Source organism: Narcine bancroftii, chromosome 6 (assembly GCF_036971445.1).
Source record: "Narcine bancroftii isolate sNarBan1 chromosome 6, sNarBan1.hap1, whole genome shotgun sequence".
Lineage (NCBI taxonomy): Eukaryota > Metazoa > Chordata > Chondrichthyes > Torpediniformes > Narcinidae > Narcine > Narcine bancroftii.
The window spans coordinates 65,875,108-65,893,849 of NC_091474.1; the positions used below are offsets into that span (position 1 = coordinate 65,875,108).

The following is an 18,742-nucleotide window of genomic DNA, read 5'->3' on the forward strand; positions in this document are numbered from 1 at the left end:
CTGTATGGTACAGTTTGTTTACATTTTTGAACACGACCAATAGCCTGCAGTAAAAAGAATCTCAGGGTTGACAATAAATTTGAAATCTGATCTGGATTCCCCTACCCTTGGGAACAAACTGTGATTGTTTACCTTATTAGAGCCTCTCAAGCCCCCCACCTCAGCCTCTGACACTCCACAAAAAGTCCCCTCATGATTAGAGCCCACCCCCCCCAGTCTCCATAACATTTTAATGAATTTTTTTTGGTACCCTTTCCATCCTAATGATGTCTTCCCCACAGCTGGATGACCAGAACCGCGCACGTAACTCTGTGTGGTCTCACCCTCGTCTTGTACAGTTGATGTCCCAACTCCTGTGCTCAAAGCAGTGCTGGAGAAACTCAGCAGATCGCACAGCGTCCAGAGGAAGCATAAGGCAGCTGATGAAGGCCCGCATGCCAAAGGCCTTCTTGCCTCGCTATGTGGCCACGAGAAGGAAATGATGTTCCTGTACCCCCTCGGTCCCTCTAGAGTGAGAAAATGCGACCATAAACGCTCCAAGCGGCTCCAAGCCGTCGACTCCAATCCCTCTTCAGGCTTGTGGCAGAGGTGGAGCACAGGCTGATAATGTCGCGATTATACCATCAGCCCATGACCCAGGAGCCACCAGCAGGGGCCCTATGTTGATTGGTGCTGGGGTGAGGACTCCCTCCTGCCCTCTGGACATGACCTCTTCCCGCTTTCCCCCTCGCTTCTTCACCGAGACCGAGGAGCATGAGGGCAGCGGGAATGGGAATGCAAGGTGAAGGGTTGGAGGGAGTCCAGTCTGAAGTGCGTGGAGGCCCAGCAGGGGCACAGAGGGTCGGGGTCTGCTAGGACCAGAGGTCGAAGGGGCCCGGGAGGAAGGAGGAGAGATGCTGAGGAGTGGAGCCGGGGAGTCCGATGGATGCAAGAGGGGAGCGAAGAGCTGTGCTCGGCGTGCTGGATGGACAGTGCTGGCCTGAAGAGCTGGAGGAAGGATCAGTGTTTCCCAGACAGGTTCCAGCTGCACGGGGGATTATGGGTAACGAAGATAGGCATTGCTCGGCGTGTACGTTAGCCCTCACGGTGATGGGCAGCGCTACGGCACACTCTCCCGGCCTCCATATGCTCCGGAGGGCACTACAAGATGCCACCCTTCATAAAAGCGAAGCAGGAGTAGCCTTTTAGGGCTGTTCCATTAAAAGGGAAGTTCAAATTTTTCTTCACAGATGGGGCCAGCCTCGAGGTGGAGGGGAGACGTAAAAACACCTGCTGTTCTACAACACTCCCCTGGGCCCTCACTATTCACCCTGTAAGCTCTTCGGAGAAAGGCAACAGATGCTGGAGTTGAGTGCAATACTCAAACGTGCTGGAGAAACTCAGCAGGTCATGCAGCATCCGTGGGACCTAAAGGGTAACTGACGTTTCGGGCCTGGGCCACTTGTCGGTGTCAAAAACAGACAGGCACCGGAATAAAATGGTGGTGGGGGGGTGGTGGGACGGAGCAGAGCACAGGCTAACAGGAAAGAGATGGTTGCAGATGGGAGGGTGGAGGAGAATAAAAGCTGAGGTGGTGGGGAAGGGGAAGTCCTCTGATAGGGCGGGAGGAAAGATGACAGGGGAATAATAACACATATTCTGTCTGGGGACTCTCCAACCAGACGGCATTAACATTAGCTGCTCCGATTCCTGTTTAAACCCCCATCCCTTGGTCTCTCGTTTCTGCCTCTTAGTTAACGATGGGGAGAACGAAATGCTTTTAAAGAAATGTCATTGGCTTTTGCAGAAAACCACACAGCAGGCAGGTTATTGACCGCAGCTGAGATTCCAAAAGTGAACCCGTATTCAGTGATCGATATCGCGCCGCTCCAGGGCGTTGAACATGTTGGGTCTGCAGCAACTGAACAAGGCCATGAGGAGGGCAAAACGACGGCTCCCGGGCTGTCTCCTGGATACTGTATCCCTGTTCCCTGTGGCTACGCTGTACCGTCCAACGTACCAGTGCTGCTCCCGGCATATTCCGCTCCAGTAGGCCTAATAAGAGGCGTTTCCGTTGAAGAGGAAGGTGAGGGCTCTACCTTGTAAAATCAACAATTGTTGATGAATTGTTAACGGGATGTTATTATTCTCCTCCATGGAAGAATGTGAGACAATTTGAAGGGAAAAAATTTATTTACAATGTTAAGAACACAGAACATTACAGCACAGTACAGGCCCTTCAGCCCACGATTTGTATTGACCTATGTAAACCTACTCCACAACAATCTAACCCAGTGGTTCTCAACTTTTTTTTCCCACTCACATCCCACTTTAAGTAATCCCTATGACATTGGTGCTCTGTGATTAGTAAGGGATTGCTTAAGGTGCACAGAATGAGTCAATGAGGTACGATTAAAACTGTGGTTCTCAACCATTTTCCTCCCACTCACATCCCAACTTAAGCAATCCCTTACTAATCACAGAGCACCTATGGGCACAAGGAATACTTAAGGTGGTAAGTGAGTGGAAAGAAAAAGGTTGAGAACCACTGGTGTCAAAGGGCCATTCAGCTAGTTCTGGTGCTGATGGTCAGTTTGGATTTAGCAGGGCTGCTTCTGTGGCTGTATGATTGTGCGCTAAGTTTTTATTGATCTTCCCCTTTGCTGTATCTTTACAGGATCATTTCAAAGTGAAGAATTTCAAGGCAGTCCAAACCCAGGGAGCGATCACCAGGCTGGGTAAGATTGCTGAATTTGTCACTGGGGGATGTTCTTGGCTTCCTGGCCGGAGGTTTACAGGGGCCGTGCATTTTGTGACACTCTGCAATTTCACTTCTATGATTAAATGGCAAATTTCTCAGTGTAACCGGAACACTGCCTCACTTTGTTCAAGAGGTTAACAGCTCTTCAGACTGAGAAGGTTGCCTGGTCACTGGGAAATGGAATCAGAGTCATTCTGGATCTTGCCTGCTTCAATCTTCCACAGCTGTTTCCTGATTTCTCGAGTTCTGCTGTTTGATTTCCGTTGGTGAGCATTGCATTTCTCAGTCTTTTCCATTTTGTGTGACCACAGGGAGGACGATCCAGCTTTTGAAACGGGAAACGCCTTTGCCAAGTGGGCTTCAGACCCAGAAAATGCCGCGTGGCTGGAGGGTATGTATCGACTGGAGGGTATGTATCGACAAGATGAGCCCCACTGTGTGAGGGGTCAGACTTTCTCAGCCAGGCCTCTGTTCTGGCACCGGGTGTCAATTCCAGCAGTTAAGTTAGCTTCTAGGGAGAGAACAACAAAAACACACCAAAATACTGGACGAACTCTGCTGGTCTTTTCAGTGTTTATAGGAGACAAAGATACATTGTTGACGTTTTGGGCCTGAGCCCTACTTCAAGGAACAGGCAATGAACAGTGAGGGGACAAATTAGGTTGATCACTGATCAAAGTCAGAGTTGGGGAGGGATGCATCTCCGACAGATTAGCTTCCCAGGACCCCAGCATAGTGAATCTTCGTGGTACTCCCTCTGAAGCAAAACACCCTCCACTCAGGAACTGCACACAGTGTAGCACATAAACGTGTTGGAGAAACTCAGCAGGTCGCACAGCATCTATAGAAAGCGTTTCGGTCTTGGGCCCTTTGTCAAGGTGTGCACAGTCTCCAAGTATGGTCAGATCCAGGCACCTGGACACAGACACCTTGATACATTGTACAATCCACATATGCCTGGAATTGTTTCCTGCTGCTGCCAAACAGGGAGGGGGGGGTTCATATTATTTGCTGAATAATCAATTCAGGATTGAAAAGCCCAGACTAAGCTCTAGAATTTCTCCTTGCTACACTCATCATGGTCTCTTGAACCTTCCAGGAGATTTAGTCTCTCCACGTAGGTCAACCCCCTCATTTCCTGGATCAACCTGGTGAACCTCCTCTGGACTGCCTCCAAGTATATGTATATTTGAATTTCCAGAAGGCGTTTGATAAGGTGCCGCAAAAGAGACTTATCAATAAGATACAAATGAATGGAGTCAGGGGAAGTTTAATGGCATGGATTGAGGTTTAGTTAACTGAAAGAAGGCAGGGAGTTGGGATAAATAGGTGGCAGACAGTGGGAAGTGGGGTGTCGCAGGGGTCAGTGCAGGGCCCGCAGCTGTTGCTGATTTGGAAGAGGGGACAGGGAGTAGGGCAGCCAAGTTTGCGGATGATACTAAATTGAGTGGGAAAGCAAATTGTACAGAGGATGTGGAGAGGCTGCAGAAGGATATAGTTAGGTGAGTGGGCAAAGGTCTGACAGATGGAGTCCAATGTTAGTAAATGCGAAGTCATCCACTTTGGTCGGAAAAATAGAAGAGCAGATTATTATTTAAATGGTGAAAGACTGCAGCATGCTGTGGTGCAGAAGGTCTTGGGAGGGCTTGTGCATGAATAGCAAAAAGTTTGGTTGCAGGCACAACAGGTTATTAAGAAGGCAAATGGAATGTTGGCCTTCATCGCTAGAGGAATTGAATTCAGGAGTAGGGAAGTCATGCTGCAACTCTACAAGGTACTGGTGAGGCCACACCTGGCGTTCTGTGTGCAGTTCTGGCTTCCATAATTGAGGAAGGATTTGCTGGCCTTGGAGGCAATCCAGAGGAGATGAGGGGGTTGACCTATGAGGAGAGACTAAATCGTCTAGGATTATACTGACTCGGATTCAGAAGAATGAGAGGATATCTTATAGAAACATATGAATGGGATAGATAAGATAGAGGCAGGTGGGTGAGACCAGAACTAGGGGACACATCCTCAAGATTCTGGGGAGTAGATTTAACATGTAGATGAGGAAAAACTCTTTTTCCCCAGAAAGTCATGAATCTATGGACTTCTCTGCCCAGGGAAGCAGTTGAGGCTACCATGAAACAGATTTTTACTTAAAAAAAAGAATTAAGGGATATGGGGAAAAGGCAGGTGGGTGGAGGTCAATGATCAGATCAGCCATGATCTTACTGAATGGTGGAGCCGACTCCTGCTCCTATTTCTTATGTACACTCATCATGGTCTCTTGACTCTCCTCCCATTGATGCACTCAAAGACCAACTATGATAGTAAAGTAATTGAATTAAATATTAAAAAAAACGTAATAAATACATAAGGTAGATGATATTCACAGTAATCCTCATGCAAAAAAAAATGACTTACAACAGTGCAGCCCATCCTGTGGTTTCAGAGCAGTCCCTGATTAGTGTACCAAGGGGAGGTTGAAAAGCCGGCTGAGTTTCAATGCTGAATTAACATTTGGGAAATATTATGAGCTCAATTTGTTGGCATGATCCATTGTTGAGTTTCCCAGTGCTGTCCCCTGATTGATTTCTTCATGCTGTGCAGACATAATGGGCCTGTCCTGTGGCCAGCACCTACCCCACTGTGCTTGTTGCTCCAGAATGGACCAGTGCCCAGACCAGCAACTCCAGATGATGAGGGGAGGGGAAAGATGTGGCTTCATGTGAAATGGAGAGGCAGAGCAGCTGGCGTCTCATGGCATGGGGTGTGGGGCTGAGATTGAACTCCCAGAGAATATCAACCATGACGATAAAGCTCATTGGTTCTAAATCTGCTGTCTCCTGCTTATGGCTGGGCAATGTGAGGCATCCCTGTCTCACAGAATATTAATGCCACGGCCCTCTGTGTAATCACCCTTTTAACCTCACGTGTACCTTACCCACACAGGTCAGGATGAAGTGATTTATGATGATGTGCCAAGAGAGAATTCCGACGCGTCAGCAACAGGCAAGTGCTCATTAATGTGCTTTTGTTGCCTGCTGGAAATGGACAGATCCTGGTGACCTATAGAACAATACAGACCCTTCGGCCCTCAATGTTGTGCCGACCCATATATTCATTCCTTTTTAAAAAAAAGGACTAAATCCTCCCTATCTCGTAACCCTTTATTTTTCTTTCATTCATATGTCTGTTTAAGGGTCTCTTAAATGGCCCCAATGTTTCAACCTCCACCACCATCCCCAGCAAAGCATTCCAAGAACTCACAACTCTCTGTGTATATAAAAAAAAACCCTGAAAGCTCCCCTACTCCCCTAAAACTCCCTCCCTTCACTTTGTACATACGTTCTCTAGTATTTGCTGATCCTGCCCTGGGAAACAGGGTGCTGGCTGACCACCTTATCTGTGCCTCTCATAATCTTTTCAGATCACTAACAAGCCTCCTCTCATTCTTCTACACTCCCAGCTCTGCTAACCTTGGCTCATAAGACTTGTTTCCCATTCCAGACAACATCCTGGTAAATCTCCTCTGCACCCTCTCCACAGCTTCCACGACCTTCCTATAATGAGGTGACCAGAACTGAACACAATAAGTGTGGACTCACTAGAGATATGTAGAGTTGCAACATGACCTCTCGGCTCTTGAACTCAATCCCCCTATTAATGAATCCCAACAACACATAGGCCTTAACGATCCTATCAACCTGTGCGGCGACCTTGAGGGATGTATGGATTTGTACCCCAAGGACCTTCTGTTCATCCACACCCTTAAATAACTGACCATTAACCCTATTCCCAGCCATCTGGTTTGTCGTTCCAAATTGCATCATCTTATACTTATCTGGATTGAAATCCATCTGCCACTTTTCTGGCCAACTCTGCATCCTGTCGATATCCTCTTGTAACCTTCAACAACCTTCAGCTCCATCCACAACTCCTCCAACCTTCATGTCATCTGCAAACTTACTGACCCATCCTTCTGCCTCTTCATCTAGGTCATTTATAAAATTTGGAAAGAGCAGGGGTCCCAGAACAGATCCCTGTGGCACTCCACTAGTCACTGACTTCCAGGCAGATTACTTTCCTTCCAATACTGCTCTCTGCTTTCTTCCAACAAGACTATTTTTTATCCACATGGCCAAGGTTCCACTGATCCTGTGCCTCATGACTTTCTCGTAGGGGACCTTGTCAAATGCCTGGCTAAAATCCACGTGGACCACATCTATCACCCTACCCTTCATCTTGTTACTTCCTCAGAAACTCAATTAGACTCATGAGGCACAACCTTCCCTTCACAAAGCCATGCTGATTTTTTTTGAGTAGACTGAACTTCTCCAAATGCTCATAGATCCTATCCTTAAGAATCCTCTCCATTAGTTTGTGGACCACTATCGTAAGACTCACCAGTCTATAATTCCCAGGATTCTCTCTATTACCATTTTTGAACAAGGGGACTACATTTGCTATTCTCCAATCCCCCGGCACCTCCCCTGCGGCCAAAGGGGATTCGAAGATCATAGCTACCATCTAGCTATCTCTTTTCACAGCAGCCTGGAGTATAATTGCACCTGGCCCTAGGGATTTGTCAATCTTGATGTTTTAAAAAAGATCCAACACTTCCTCTTCCTTAATCTCCACATTATCCAGTAAACAGGCCTGTTCAATTTCGACCTCACCCTGATCAAGATCCTTATCTCTGGTGAATACTGAAGCAAAGTATTCATTTAGGACCTCCCCAACCTCCTCTGCCTCCATGCACATGTTGCCTCCACTTTCATTCTCATCATCCTTCTGTTCTTCATGTATCCATAGAACCCCTTGCGCCCCGCCCCCCGCTCTGTCCCCCTCATGCTCCCACCACTCCATCCCTGCCTCATGCTTCCCCACTCCGTCCGCTCCGTCCTCCGCGCAGCCCCCTGCTCCACCTCCCTACCCCGCCCCACTTGCGTGCCTTGCTCCTTTCTCACCCTCACTCCCTTGTCCTAGGTCTCGCCCCCTCCAGCTCGCCCGGTCCCCCCACCTCTTCCACCCCTGCCATCAACCTCACCCAGCCCCGTCACCTCACCCAGCCCCGTCACCTCACCCAGCCCCGTCACCTCACCCAGCCCCGTCACCTCACCCAGCCCCTCCACCTCACCCAGCCCCACCACCTCTCCCCTTTCGTGTTGCAAAGTTTGAAGTGCCTGTAACTGGTTCCATGCTATTAGACCCTGAGGAACTGATTTATGACGATGTGGAGCATGGTGATGAGGCAGCGACTAGTTCATTGGATTATGGTTGGAGCTCCAGTGAGTTTGAGAGCTACGAAGACCAGAGTGATGGAGATTCAAGAACTGAAAACGGAATCCCTAATTCCTTCCTCCAAGGCCGATCTCACAAGAATAAGATACACGTACGTGTCATTTATTTTTCTCTTTGCGTGGAAGGGTTGCATCCTGAAAGGAAAAAGATATTTGGAGTGGGACTTTGAAGACTGTTTTGGTGTTGCAAGGAGGGAAGGGAGGCACAGAGAACAGGCAAGGGGAGTGGGGGGATGCGCACGGTCACCTGCCCCACACCTCTCCTCCCCTTTCCCCATCCTCTCCTCCCTTTCCCCTCTCCTCCCTTCCCCCTCCTCTCCTCCCTTCCCCCTCCTCTCCTCCCCTCCCCCTCATCTCCTCCCCTTCCGCCACCTCTCCTCCCCTTCCGCCTCCTCTCCTCCCCTTCCCCCTCCTCTCCTCCGCCCTCCTCTCCTCCCCTTCTGCCTCCTCTCCTTCCCCCCACCTCTCCACCCCTTCCCCCTCTTCTCCATCCCTTCCCCCTCTTCTCCATCCCTTCCCCCTTTTCTCCTCCCCTTCCCCCCTCCCTCATCCTCTCCTCCTTCCCCTCCCCAAACTCTCCCCCTCCCCGACCACCTCCCTCCCCTCCCCTCCTCTCCGCTTTTTTTTAACATTCAGGCTGTTTCCTTGCACCTGACGTAGGGCCCAGGCCCGAAACGTTGGTTACTTTTTACTTCCTGTGAATGCTGCGTGACCTGCCGAATTCCTCAAGCACGTTTGTGTGCTTGCTCATCCACCAGGCAGCCAAAACACTGAAGGACCCATCAGACTGCGGACATCCCCTCTCCTCCCACTGGGGAGAAGGCTCGAGTGTAAAACCTGCCCCCCACACTCTTAAAGACAGTTTCCTCTATCAGCTGTCAGTCTCCTAAATGAACCCCAAAACTGGGCACTTATGCTGCCCTTGGTGCTTTTCATGGTAACCCTACACTCCATGATGATGCTGGTGACATACATTGGAAATAACCTGTTAGACTCCTTGCAGAAGAACCCTTCTCACAGTACGAGGTGACAAAGAAACATACAACCTGAGCACTGACCAACAAAAGCTGTAGACGCAGGAAACCTAAGCAAACAAATGCTGGAGGAACTCTGTGGGTCAGACAGTATCTGAGGGGAGGGATGGTCAGTCATCGCTTCAGGGAGGGACCTTGCATCAAGGCTCAAAGAGAATTATCGACGTTTCAGGTTGGAATCTTTCTAGATGTGGAATTTTGCATTGTATAGTGCAAACCGCCTGCCCTCCCCCCAGCTGGCCTCTCTGACCTCCTAAACCCCCCCCCCCCCTAACCGCTGGCATCTCTGACTGCCTGCCCCAGGCCGACATCACCAAGTGTCTGACCCCCCCCCCCCCCCCACCAGTGCCTCAAAAGGCCTGAGCCTCATTGAACATGCGAATGTAAACTTGTGGATGATTTTCACGAATCCCACATTTGCCGGAGAAACGACCCAGGTGTTTTCCTCCCTGTTGTCCACTGGCTGTGACTGAAGACGATGTATGTCTTTGTTGCAGCTTTCCCAAGACCTAAGTCGGTTAAAGGAGCATTACGAGAAGAAGATGAAGGAACTGGCCAGTGCTGTTGGCAATGTGGAACTTCAGCAACTGAAGCAGAAGCAGGAGCGCAAGGTACCCTCCCTCCCGTCAGATTCCTGTCGGCATCAAGCCCCAGTTAGTAACCACGAGTGAACTCTCAGCCTGACAATCTGTTCCTTTGGACTCGTTCCAAACTCGATCAGGTTTTTCCAAAACAGTCTGTGGTTTGAGCTGATTGTGGGGCCGATAGTTTTGAGTTATTTTCTGCATTTCTCCCCTGCCTTCACCTGCCGAATGTTGCAGTGTCTTCTCTGTGCTAGAAATTGGTTCCGATAGTTGGCTGCCAGTGACCGATGATGTTCCACAGGGCTCAGTGCTGGGACAGCTTCCTTTCACATTGGATGCGGGAGATTGATGGTTTTTCGGCCAAGTTTGCGGACAACAACAGAGATTGGAGGAAGGGCAGGTTAAGAGTGACGCAGGAGATTGGGCAAGGAAATGGCAGATGGAATGCAGTGTAGAGATGTGTAAGATCGTGTACTTTGGTGGAAGGAATGGAGAGCTTTCTAAATGGTAACGAGTTCCGAAATTAGAGAGGCAGAGGGACTTGCGAGTCCTTGTGCAAGATTCCCTAAAAGTTAATTTGCAGGTGGTGTTGTTGGTAAGGAAGGCATTCATTTCGAGAGAGAATATTAAAGCAGGGACGTAACGTAGAAGCTTTGTAAGGCAGAAGACAGACAGCACTTGGAGTCTTGTGAGCAGTTTTGGGCTGTGTGGCGAAGGAAGGATTGGAGAGGGAGCAGAGGAGGCTCACAAGAATGGTTCCCAGAATGTAATGGTTATCACCTGAGTAGTGTTTGATGGGTCTGGGACTGTACCTGCTGGAGTTTAGCAGCAGAAGAAGGGAGGTATCTCATTGATACCTGTCGATTGCTGAAAGACCTGGCTCGAGTGGACGTGAAGAGGATGCACAGCCTCAGTACAAAAAAATTGTCCCTTTGGAACAGAGATGAGGAGGAATTTCCCTCCCCAGTGGGTGGTGAATCTATGGAATACGTTGGCATCGATGGCTATTGAGGATATTCAAGACAAGGGTTCGTTAAGTTCTTAATTATTAAGGGAATCAAGGGTGATGGGGAGAAGGCAGGAGAATGGGGTTGAAAAGGATAGCAAATCAACCACGATGGGGTGGACTCGATGAACTGAATGGCCACATTCTCTCTGATAGTCTGATGGATGAAAGTTTGCTTTCCCCATACTCCTCCGTGGATTCCACAAGATCATTCTTGTTTCGATGCTTGCTGGAGGCTCATTCTGCTGTTGGCTGTGAAGTAACGCAGCTGGGGAAATGGTGTTGTCTCGTTCCGATGCCTTGTTGAGTCCTTGAATGGCAATCTCAGTGGAACGGTGCAAAAGAATATCAGCTAGTTCAACAGCTGCAAGGCTTTAGCTAACAGCCTCCATCATTTTAAATGGTTTGAAGTTGCGGAGGAGGCCCACAGGAACGTAGCAAAGGGAAATGCACAGGCTCATGGATGAGCCAAGATGTGGAAGGTGGAAAATGTGAAACGTCCCATTTTTTGGAAGATTAATGAGGGAGATGCTTGTTACTGAAATGGGGAGAGATAACAAGGGCATGGACAGATCTGAGGGGTCCCCAAGGTGGGGAGGGGTGGTGGGTGGCCAATCCCAAAGGGCTTGTATTCAGGTGCAGTAGGTCATTGGGAACGCACAGAGTGCTGGTGCTTATTCCCAGGGGAATCCAGCACCAAAGTGGAGATGAACACCTCAGGTCCGCCAATGGAGCGGAGAGGAGGCCGAGCGGCTGCAGAGGTGATGGGAGCGCAAGAGGCGAATCCACAGACATGCAGTGTCTCCGTCTGGCCTACCTTCTGCTACTCTTTCTCTCATTGGTGGGGCACTGGGCTCATGGTGTCTCTTCGTGAATCCTTATGGCAGGTAAAAGCGGACGCATTTTGTGCATTATTACATTTTGTGTATCAGTACATGTCAGGAAAGGAATCTGAGCTGAAAAAGTGCAAATGCTGGAATCTTGAGCAAAGAATCAGCGGGTCAGACAGCATCCATGGGTAGAAATGATCAGTCAACGTTTCGGGGCGAGACCTTTCATCAAGACTAAACCTAAGATAAGACCCGGGTCTTGTGTGAATTAACATTTGAATTAAGCTTCAAACCATTTTTAAAAAAGGCAAAAGAAACTAAGTATGTCCAGGGAGAGAACGCAGAAGTGGTCCTTGAATACTACAGCAGAGAACCAGGCCCTTTGGCCCATCTAGTATTCTTCATATCCCCATGGACTTGCGCCTGGATCACATCCCTCCACCGTGCACCAATCTAAATTTTCTTCATTTCATTCACCCCTTCAGCTGGCAGCGCGTTCCACACTCTCACCACTCTCTGTGTGAAGACGTTCCCTTTCAACATATTACCATTTACTCTTTATCCAAATCTTCTAATTCTTGTCTCACCCGACCTCAGTGGGTAAAAAAAGCCTGCTTGCATTTACTCTGTCTGTACCCCTCTTAATGTTGTAAATCTCTATCAAATCTCCCCTCATTCTCCGATGATCCAGGGAATAAAATCCAAATCCATTTAATCTTTCCATGTAACTTGGTTACTCTCATCTCAGCAACATCCTAGTAAATCTCCTCTTTCAATCTTATTGGTATCTTTATGGTAGTTCGATGACCAGAAGTGCACACAATACTCCAAACTTGGCCTCACCAATGTCTTGTACAACTCGACCATAACACTCCAACTCCCCTATACTCGATATTTTGATTCATGAAGGTCAGTGTATCAAAAGCACTCTTTACAACCCTATCTAGTTGTGACGCTACTAAAGTATTTGTCAAATTGTGTGGTTGGTGGCAGATCACTGTGGGCAAACCGAATCCTTTGTGAGGGAGATGTATGGAGGGCTTTGTCTGAGTGCAGGTCAATGGGATTAACCTGATTAATAATATGCCACAGACTAGATGGGCTGAAAGGCTTAATTTAAATAGTCGTCCAATAACAAAAATATCTCTCAATTCAAATAACATTGAGTCACTTGCACCAAATTATTTCCTACTTCTTAAATTTAAAGCAGTGGTTCTCAACCTTTTTCTTTCCACTCACCTACCACTTTAAGTATTGCCTATGCCATAGGTGCTCTGTGATTAGTAAGGGATTGCTTAAGGTGGGATGCGGGTGGAAAGAAAAAATTGAAAACTACTGTTTTAATCGTCCCTCATTGACTCGTTATGTGCACAGTTTCAGAACTCCAAAGGAAATGGGCCAATGATAATTTTACTCAAGCAAAATATTTCAGTAACAATTAGGTCTATAGCAGTGATTCTCAATCTTTCCTTCCTACCCACATCCCACCTTCAGCAATCCCTTACTAATCACAGAGCACAGATGGCAAAGGGATTACTTAAAGTGGGATGTGAGTGGAAAGAAAAAGGTTGAGAACCACTGATCTAAATCTTTGATGCCTCCAGGTCAATTTCAGAAAAGAAGATGGAAAGCAGTGCAATTTATTGCAGATTTATTTTAGAAAAGTTGGATTAATTAATATCTTTCGTTATTACAAGAACGACAAATATGGTCTAAAGCTAAATGCAATTTTGTATGCGGAGATATTGTGATTATCATGGACAATTCTGTGGTTCGACGAAGACGTAATTTATAAATAGAACAACTACAATAACAGCTGAAACAACTATTATAGTTGTACTTAATTGAATTAAACAGGAAATTGTTATGAGCCCAGAGGACCCCAAAACCCAGCAGAAATAGATATTCACCAAGACAAATGGTTACTTAAACAAAAGTTGCTTTTAATTATCTTTAAACATGAAAATAGGATCAAACTCTTAACTTATTACAATTAACTTAACCCCCTTCTAATTCTAAATGCACGTGTATCTAATATGTATGTAAATTCAGAAGAGTTCTTTAATTCACAGTCTAGTCTTACTTCTCACTCCTCCAAGTTTACTGGTTGCAGGCAATTCTTATACTGTGCACTGAATTTAACATGTATGAATTTCACCAGGCTTTGGTGCTTGAAAGGTAAATTGTTACCACTCAGGAAGGTTCTTGCCGGTTTTCAGAGAGAGATTTGTTGTTCGCTGGACACAAACCGATTCCTTCTAATCAGCCACGTCAGTGTCTTGCCAAAGAAACTTGCCCCATCAGGGTTCTCCAGATGATAACCTCTTTCTTTCAGGTCATCACAGAGTTCCTTTTTGTTTCTCTTATTTCAAATGAAACATTAGGCAGCCAGTCCTCTCCTTTTTGCATGAACCACAAGGGCTTTGACCAGGTTGAACTAAGCACTCACAGCCTGTCTTCCAAATGAGGTTTTTGCACAAGCTTGCCAGCTTGTCCTGTTCCAGTCCCAATTGCTGCTGCTGAACTGCAGCACTGTAGAACTAAATTCTCTTTCTCTCTCTCTCTCTCTGTCTGAGAAAAGCCTGTTTGACCTTCTCTGCTTGCAAAGCCACATGTTCCTCTTAGAACAGCAAACTGCACTCAGTCAGCCTGCGGCTCCAGACCTAATCCTCTGAGTTCTTTCATCTGTGGCTTTCCAAAGCAACAATCCTTTAGTGCAGTCTCTATAGGCACTCCCCAAAGCTTTTGCAAAGGCACTCAGAGCCTGGTCTGTCTGGCTTGAGCCGAGCTCCAGTGTTTTAAATGAGGTCTTTTTTGAAGTGTTTGTATGTGACCGACACTTAAAAAAAACTTGCCCCAATTTATCTCCTTTAAAACATAGTAAACATAACATAATTTGTCACACAATAAACACAAAAAAATGATAGATGTTTTCAATAATCCCAGTGACTTGCAATAATGCAGGCTGTCCTTTTATAGAATCAGAGTAGTCCATGATTGGTGTAATAACGGGAGGTTCAAGAGCTTGATGGCCGTTGGAAACAAACTGTTCTTGAACCTAAAAGGTGCTGGTCTTGTGCCTGAAGGTAGCAGTGAGAAGAGGTTGCAACCAGGGTGGTGGTGGTGGTGGTGGGGGGGTCCTTATGGCTGCCTTCTTACAATGGATGGGAGGTCAGGGCGTCAGATGGACCTGGCTATGTTGGCAATCAGAACACGGATAACCTGGAGGAATTCAGCCGGTCTCTCGGCGTCCATAGGTGGTAAAAATATATTACCGACGTTGGAAAAAATACAGGGTCCTGAATTGAAGACTGTGCAAAGAAATGAGGAAGAGGGTCCAGCAGACATAAGGTGTTAATTTGGATATGACAAGAGGGAAGGTGAGAATTGATTTTTGGCTCTGTGAAAGGGGACAGAGGAAAGAAGGTGGTGGGGTGTTGCCTAGAGAAATTGGAGAAGTCGATGTTAATGCCATCTTGTTGGTGGGTACCCAGCTGGAAGATGAGGTGTTGTTCCTCCAATTTGCAGGTGGTCTCAGTCTGGCTGTGCATGAGACCTTGGACAGACGGGTCAGCTAGAAAATGAGGTGAGGAATTGAAATGAGTGTCCACCACGAGATCCATGCTATTCCAGCAGAGATGCTCCACAAAGCAATCTCCCAGTCTGCGTCCAGTCTCTCCAATATGGAGGAGACCACACCGCGGGCACCGACGCAGTAGATGACCCCTGCAGATTCACAAGTTTTGTGTGGCTTCACTTGGAAGGACTGTTTGGGGCCCTGAATGGTGGTTAGTGAGGAGGTGTGGGTGCAAATAGAGCATCTCCTGTGGTCACAGGGGAAGGTGCCAAGGGGATGATTTGTGGGGAGGGAAGGATGAATGAGGAAGTCACAGATGGAGCAGTCCCTGCAGAAGGCAGAGAGGGGAATATGTGTCTCGTGGTGGGATTACATGGTAGGTGGCAGAAATGGTAGAGGAGGATGTGTTGGACGTGGAGGCCGGTGGAGTGGTCGGTGAGGACAAAGGGAATCCTGCCCTTGTTGTGCATAGGGGCGGAGGGGCCCAGGGTAGATGTGTGGGCAGTGGAGGATCTGTGGGTAGGGGCCCAGTTGATGGCGGTAGGGAAAGAAGAAGGACCTGTCTAATGATCTGGCATGGAAGACCTCGTCTTGGGAGCAGATGTGACAGAGACACAGGAATTGAGAGAAAGGAATGGAATCATTACAGGTGACAGGGTGAGAAGAGGTGTGGTCGAGGAAGTGGGTCAGTAGAAGATGTCTGTCCGTCCCGAGATGAAGACAGAGAGATCAAGAAGTGGGGAGGGGGGGTAGAGTGTTGCAAGAGACGCTACCTTCCGCAGATCGTCCACAATTCCTGAGGGACGTCATGCTCACCTTGGTCAAGAGCTGTCAACTCCGCAGAGATGTGCAAGTGAACTAGAGCCCAAGCTGATGGTGTTGCTGTCAGCGAATAGTGTTGAGGATCAAAAACAGCCTCCACTGTGTGTTGAACTAAGCACTGTGTTAACTTCCAGATGCAACAGCTGATGAAAGCTGCAAAGGAGGGCACAAAAGATGGCATAGAGAAGACGAAGGCAGCTGTTCTTAAGAGAAGCCGCTCATTTATCCGACACAGGAATCAAGGTCAGTGGCTCAGCCTGTGAATGTCACAGAGGGAACTGCAAGAGACTTGAGGCTGGAGTAATTCCTGACGATGGGAGCACCTTTCACAAGTTTTGGGGTTGATCTCTGATCACGTAAAGTAAGAAAATGATTTTTAAGATTTTCTGAATGGATCAAGACTTGAAGAACATTTTCCCCTTTGATCCATTGTGCCCAGTGGGAATTGCAAACAGGAATTGTAATGGGAACTGCTGGAAATGCTCAGCAGGTAAGGCAGCATCCATGGAGAGTGAAGCTGTGTTGACGTTCCCCTTCATCGACTTCTCAGTGATCTCGGATCTGTGCGTTGTACATCACAGAAACAGGCCAACTTATCCATGCTAATCAAGCTAGTCCCACTTGCCTGCCTTTAGTCCATATCCCTTTCCATATATCCGATAAAATGTCTTTTAAATGCTACAGTTGCCCTTGCCCCTGCCTCTACCACTCACTGGCAGCTCGTTCCACACACCCACCACCCGCTGTGTGAAGAAGGTGCCACGTTCAAATCCCTCCCTCTCAAACTGATGCCTATGACTACTTTCCTTCTGGGTGGAATGGTTAGCACAATGCCGTTACAGCGCCAACAATGGGGACTGGGGTTGAATCCCGCTCTGTCTGCAAGGAGTTTGCACATTCTCCCTGTGTCTGCATGGGTTTTCTCTGGGGGCTCCGGTCTCCTCCCACATTTCAGAAACGTACCGGGCAAGCAATAGAGCAATACGGGCTCGTGGGCCGAAATGGCGTGTTACTGTGCTGTATGTCTTAAAAAGAAATTCTCCATGCCCCTTGTGATTTTGTATTTCCCTCCGTTCAACCTCCTATGTTCCAGGGAAATATGTCCTAGCCTTTCCAGCTGCTCCTTGCAATTCAAGGCCTCCAGTCGGGATAAAATTGTCCTGAATCTTTCTACACCCTTTCCATCTCCGACTGCAGGGTGACCGAAACTGCACAAAGTCCTGTACACCACGACCCTGCTCCTGGACTCCGGGCCCTGACCAATGAAGTGCTGGACACCTTCTTCACCACGCGACACAGGACCTCTCAGGCAACATTTTGCCTGTACTCCTGCATCCCTCTGTTCTCCAAGACTCCCCGGGGGCCTTGACGTTCATCCCACTGGTAACTCTCGGCAGGCTTACTGTGTGGCAGCTAATTGTTTCCCACATTAATTCCGAGACACAGTGTAGAAATAGGCCCATCTGGGCCCATGCCACCCATTTGACCAATTAACCCTGTGACCCCTCCCCACCTACATCTTTGGAATGTGGCCTTCCAAACATTACAGCCATAATCAAAAGAAAAAACACTCACGTAGCTACACCTTTCCTGTGGATGATCTGGTGCCAGAAAAGTCACACTGAAAATATAAGCCTTTCCAACACTGATTGATGCAGTAGGAATGTGCACAGTAACGGCCAGTGGGTTACACTGAGTGTGGGTCAATACAAATCAGAAAGGTTCCCGCGTCCACTGGAACCGTGACTGTCACTGGGCAGAAGATAAGACTCACACAGCTTTGCTGTGACTCTAAAATAATACACGTCAGGAATCTGAAATAGGATCAGAAAATGGCAGCAGGATCAGCACGCTGCTCTTACAGTGCAGGCAGCCTGTGTTCAAATTTGCTGCTGCCTTTAAGGGGTTCGTATGTTCTCCCTGTGACTTGCCTGGATTTTTCCCAGCTGCTTCAGTTTCAGGGTGGGGTGGGGGGTTGGTTAGCAGGTTCATTGGTCACGGGTGGATTTGGGCAGTTTGGGCCGGGAAGGCCTATTACCGCACTGTATCTCTAAATTAAAAAGGAAAAATAAAGCATTGTCGCGTTGTGACGACTTGTAACCCAGGCACGGTGATGGAGCCCAAAGGTGGGGGCAGCCATCTTTAATCTGCCCTGCTCTTCGGGATTGCTGCTTGCAGTTGCCCCCGGAGCATTGTGGGATACAGAGGCCCTCCCTGTTCAGGTCCCCAGTGGCTGCACAGAGCAGGCTGACTAATGAAGCCTGGACCTGCACTGCAGCCGACAGCAAGGGCCAGCCAGCTCTGCACGGGTCAACGCTTCATGTGCACGGGTGGCAGCGTGCTTGCTTTTAGACAAAATAAGTCCTGTACGATTTAAGTTGATGCCCCTCAACACTTTTAATCCCCTTAACATCTTATCCAAAATAGCCTAAACCAAGTACCTTTTCTAAATAGAATGTTCTTCTTTCGGCTTGTTTGAGCTGATCATCGTGATATCGGTGCCCATCGTGCCTAGGTGAATCCCTCTGTGCCCAACTCGGCCAAAAATAGAAGCACTGCTTAATGTGGTGACTGTGACAAAATAGAGAATGGCCTTTGCTAAAACTCGTGGCTCATCAGAAACCAAAGGCGGGGCACGTTCCAGGGATGGAGACGCACCAGGTGTGATGCAGATTGTGACTGTCAGCCAGACTCCCTTGGTTCACCCTCGGGGCTCGAGGAGCTAGCCCCCTATCTCGACTGCAATACCGGAAAAGGAAGACTTCTGTTCCATTGCAAACCCCTGAGTTAATCGGGCATCTAGCAAAATTTATGGGAGGTTGTTCAGTGCTATACAGGAAGAGACAATAGTGTTATAGACC

At 48.0% G+C, this 18,742-nt stretch overlaps 1 protein-coding gene across 6 annotated transcripts in view; it reads left to right on the forward strand.

Annotated features, from left to right (window-relative positions):
• The window catches only part of arhgef10 (Rho guanine nucleotide exchange factor (GEF) 10), a 266,890-nt gene that overhangs the window by 100,210 nt on the left and 147,938 nt on the right, over positions 1-18,742 (forward strand). For 5 of the 6 annotated variants that reach the window (XM_069885202.1, XM_069885208.1, XM_069885206.1 and 2 more), the window contains 7 exons: positions 1,787-2,065; positions 2,657-2,717; positions 3,052-3,131; positions 5,678-5,737; positions 7,936-8,120; positions 9,560-9,673; positions 16,016-16,124. In XM_069885202.1, the coding sequence (XP_069741303.1) occupies positions 1,787-2,065; positions 2,657-2,717; positions 3,052-3,131; positions 5,678-5,737; positions 7,936-8,120; positions 9,560-9,673; positions 16,016-16,124 (888 nt within the window). The remainder of the gene's footprint in view (positions 1-1,786; positions 2,066-2,656; positions 2,718-3,051; positions 3,132-5,677; positions 5,738-7,935; positions 8,121-9,559; positions 9,674-16,015; positions 16,125-18,742) is intronic. The other variant, XM_069885207.1, reaches the window with a different exon arrangement.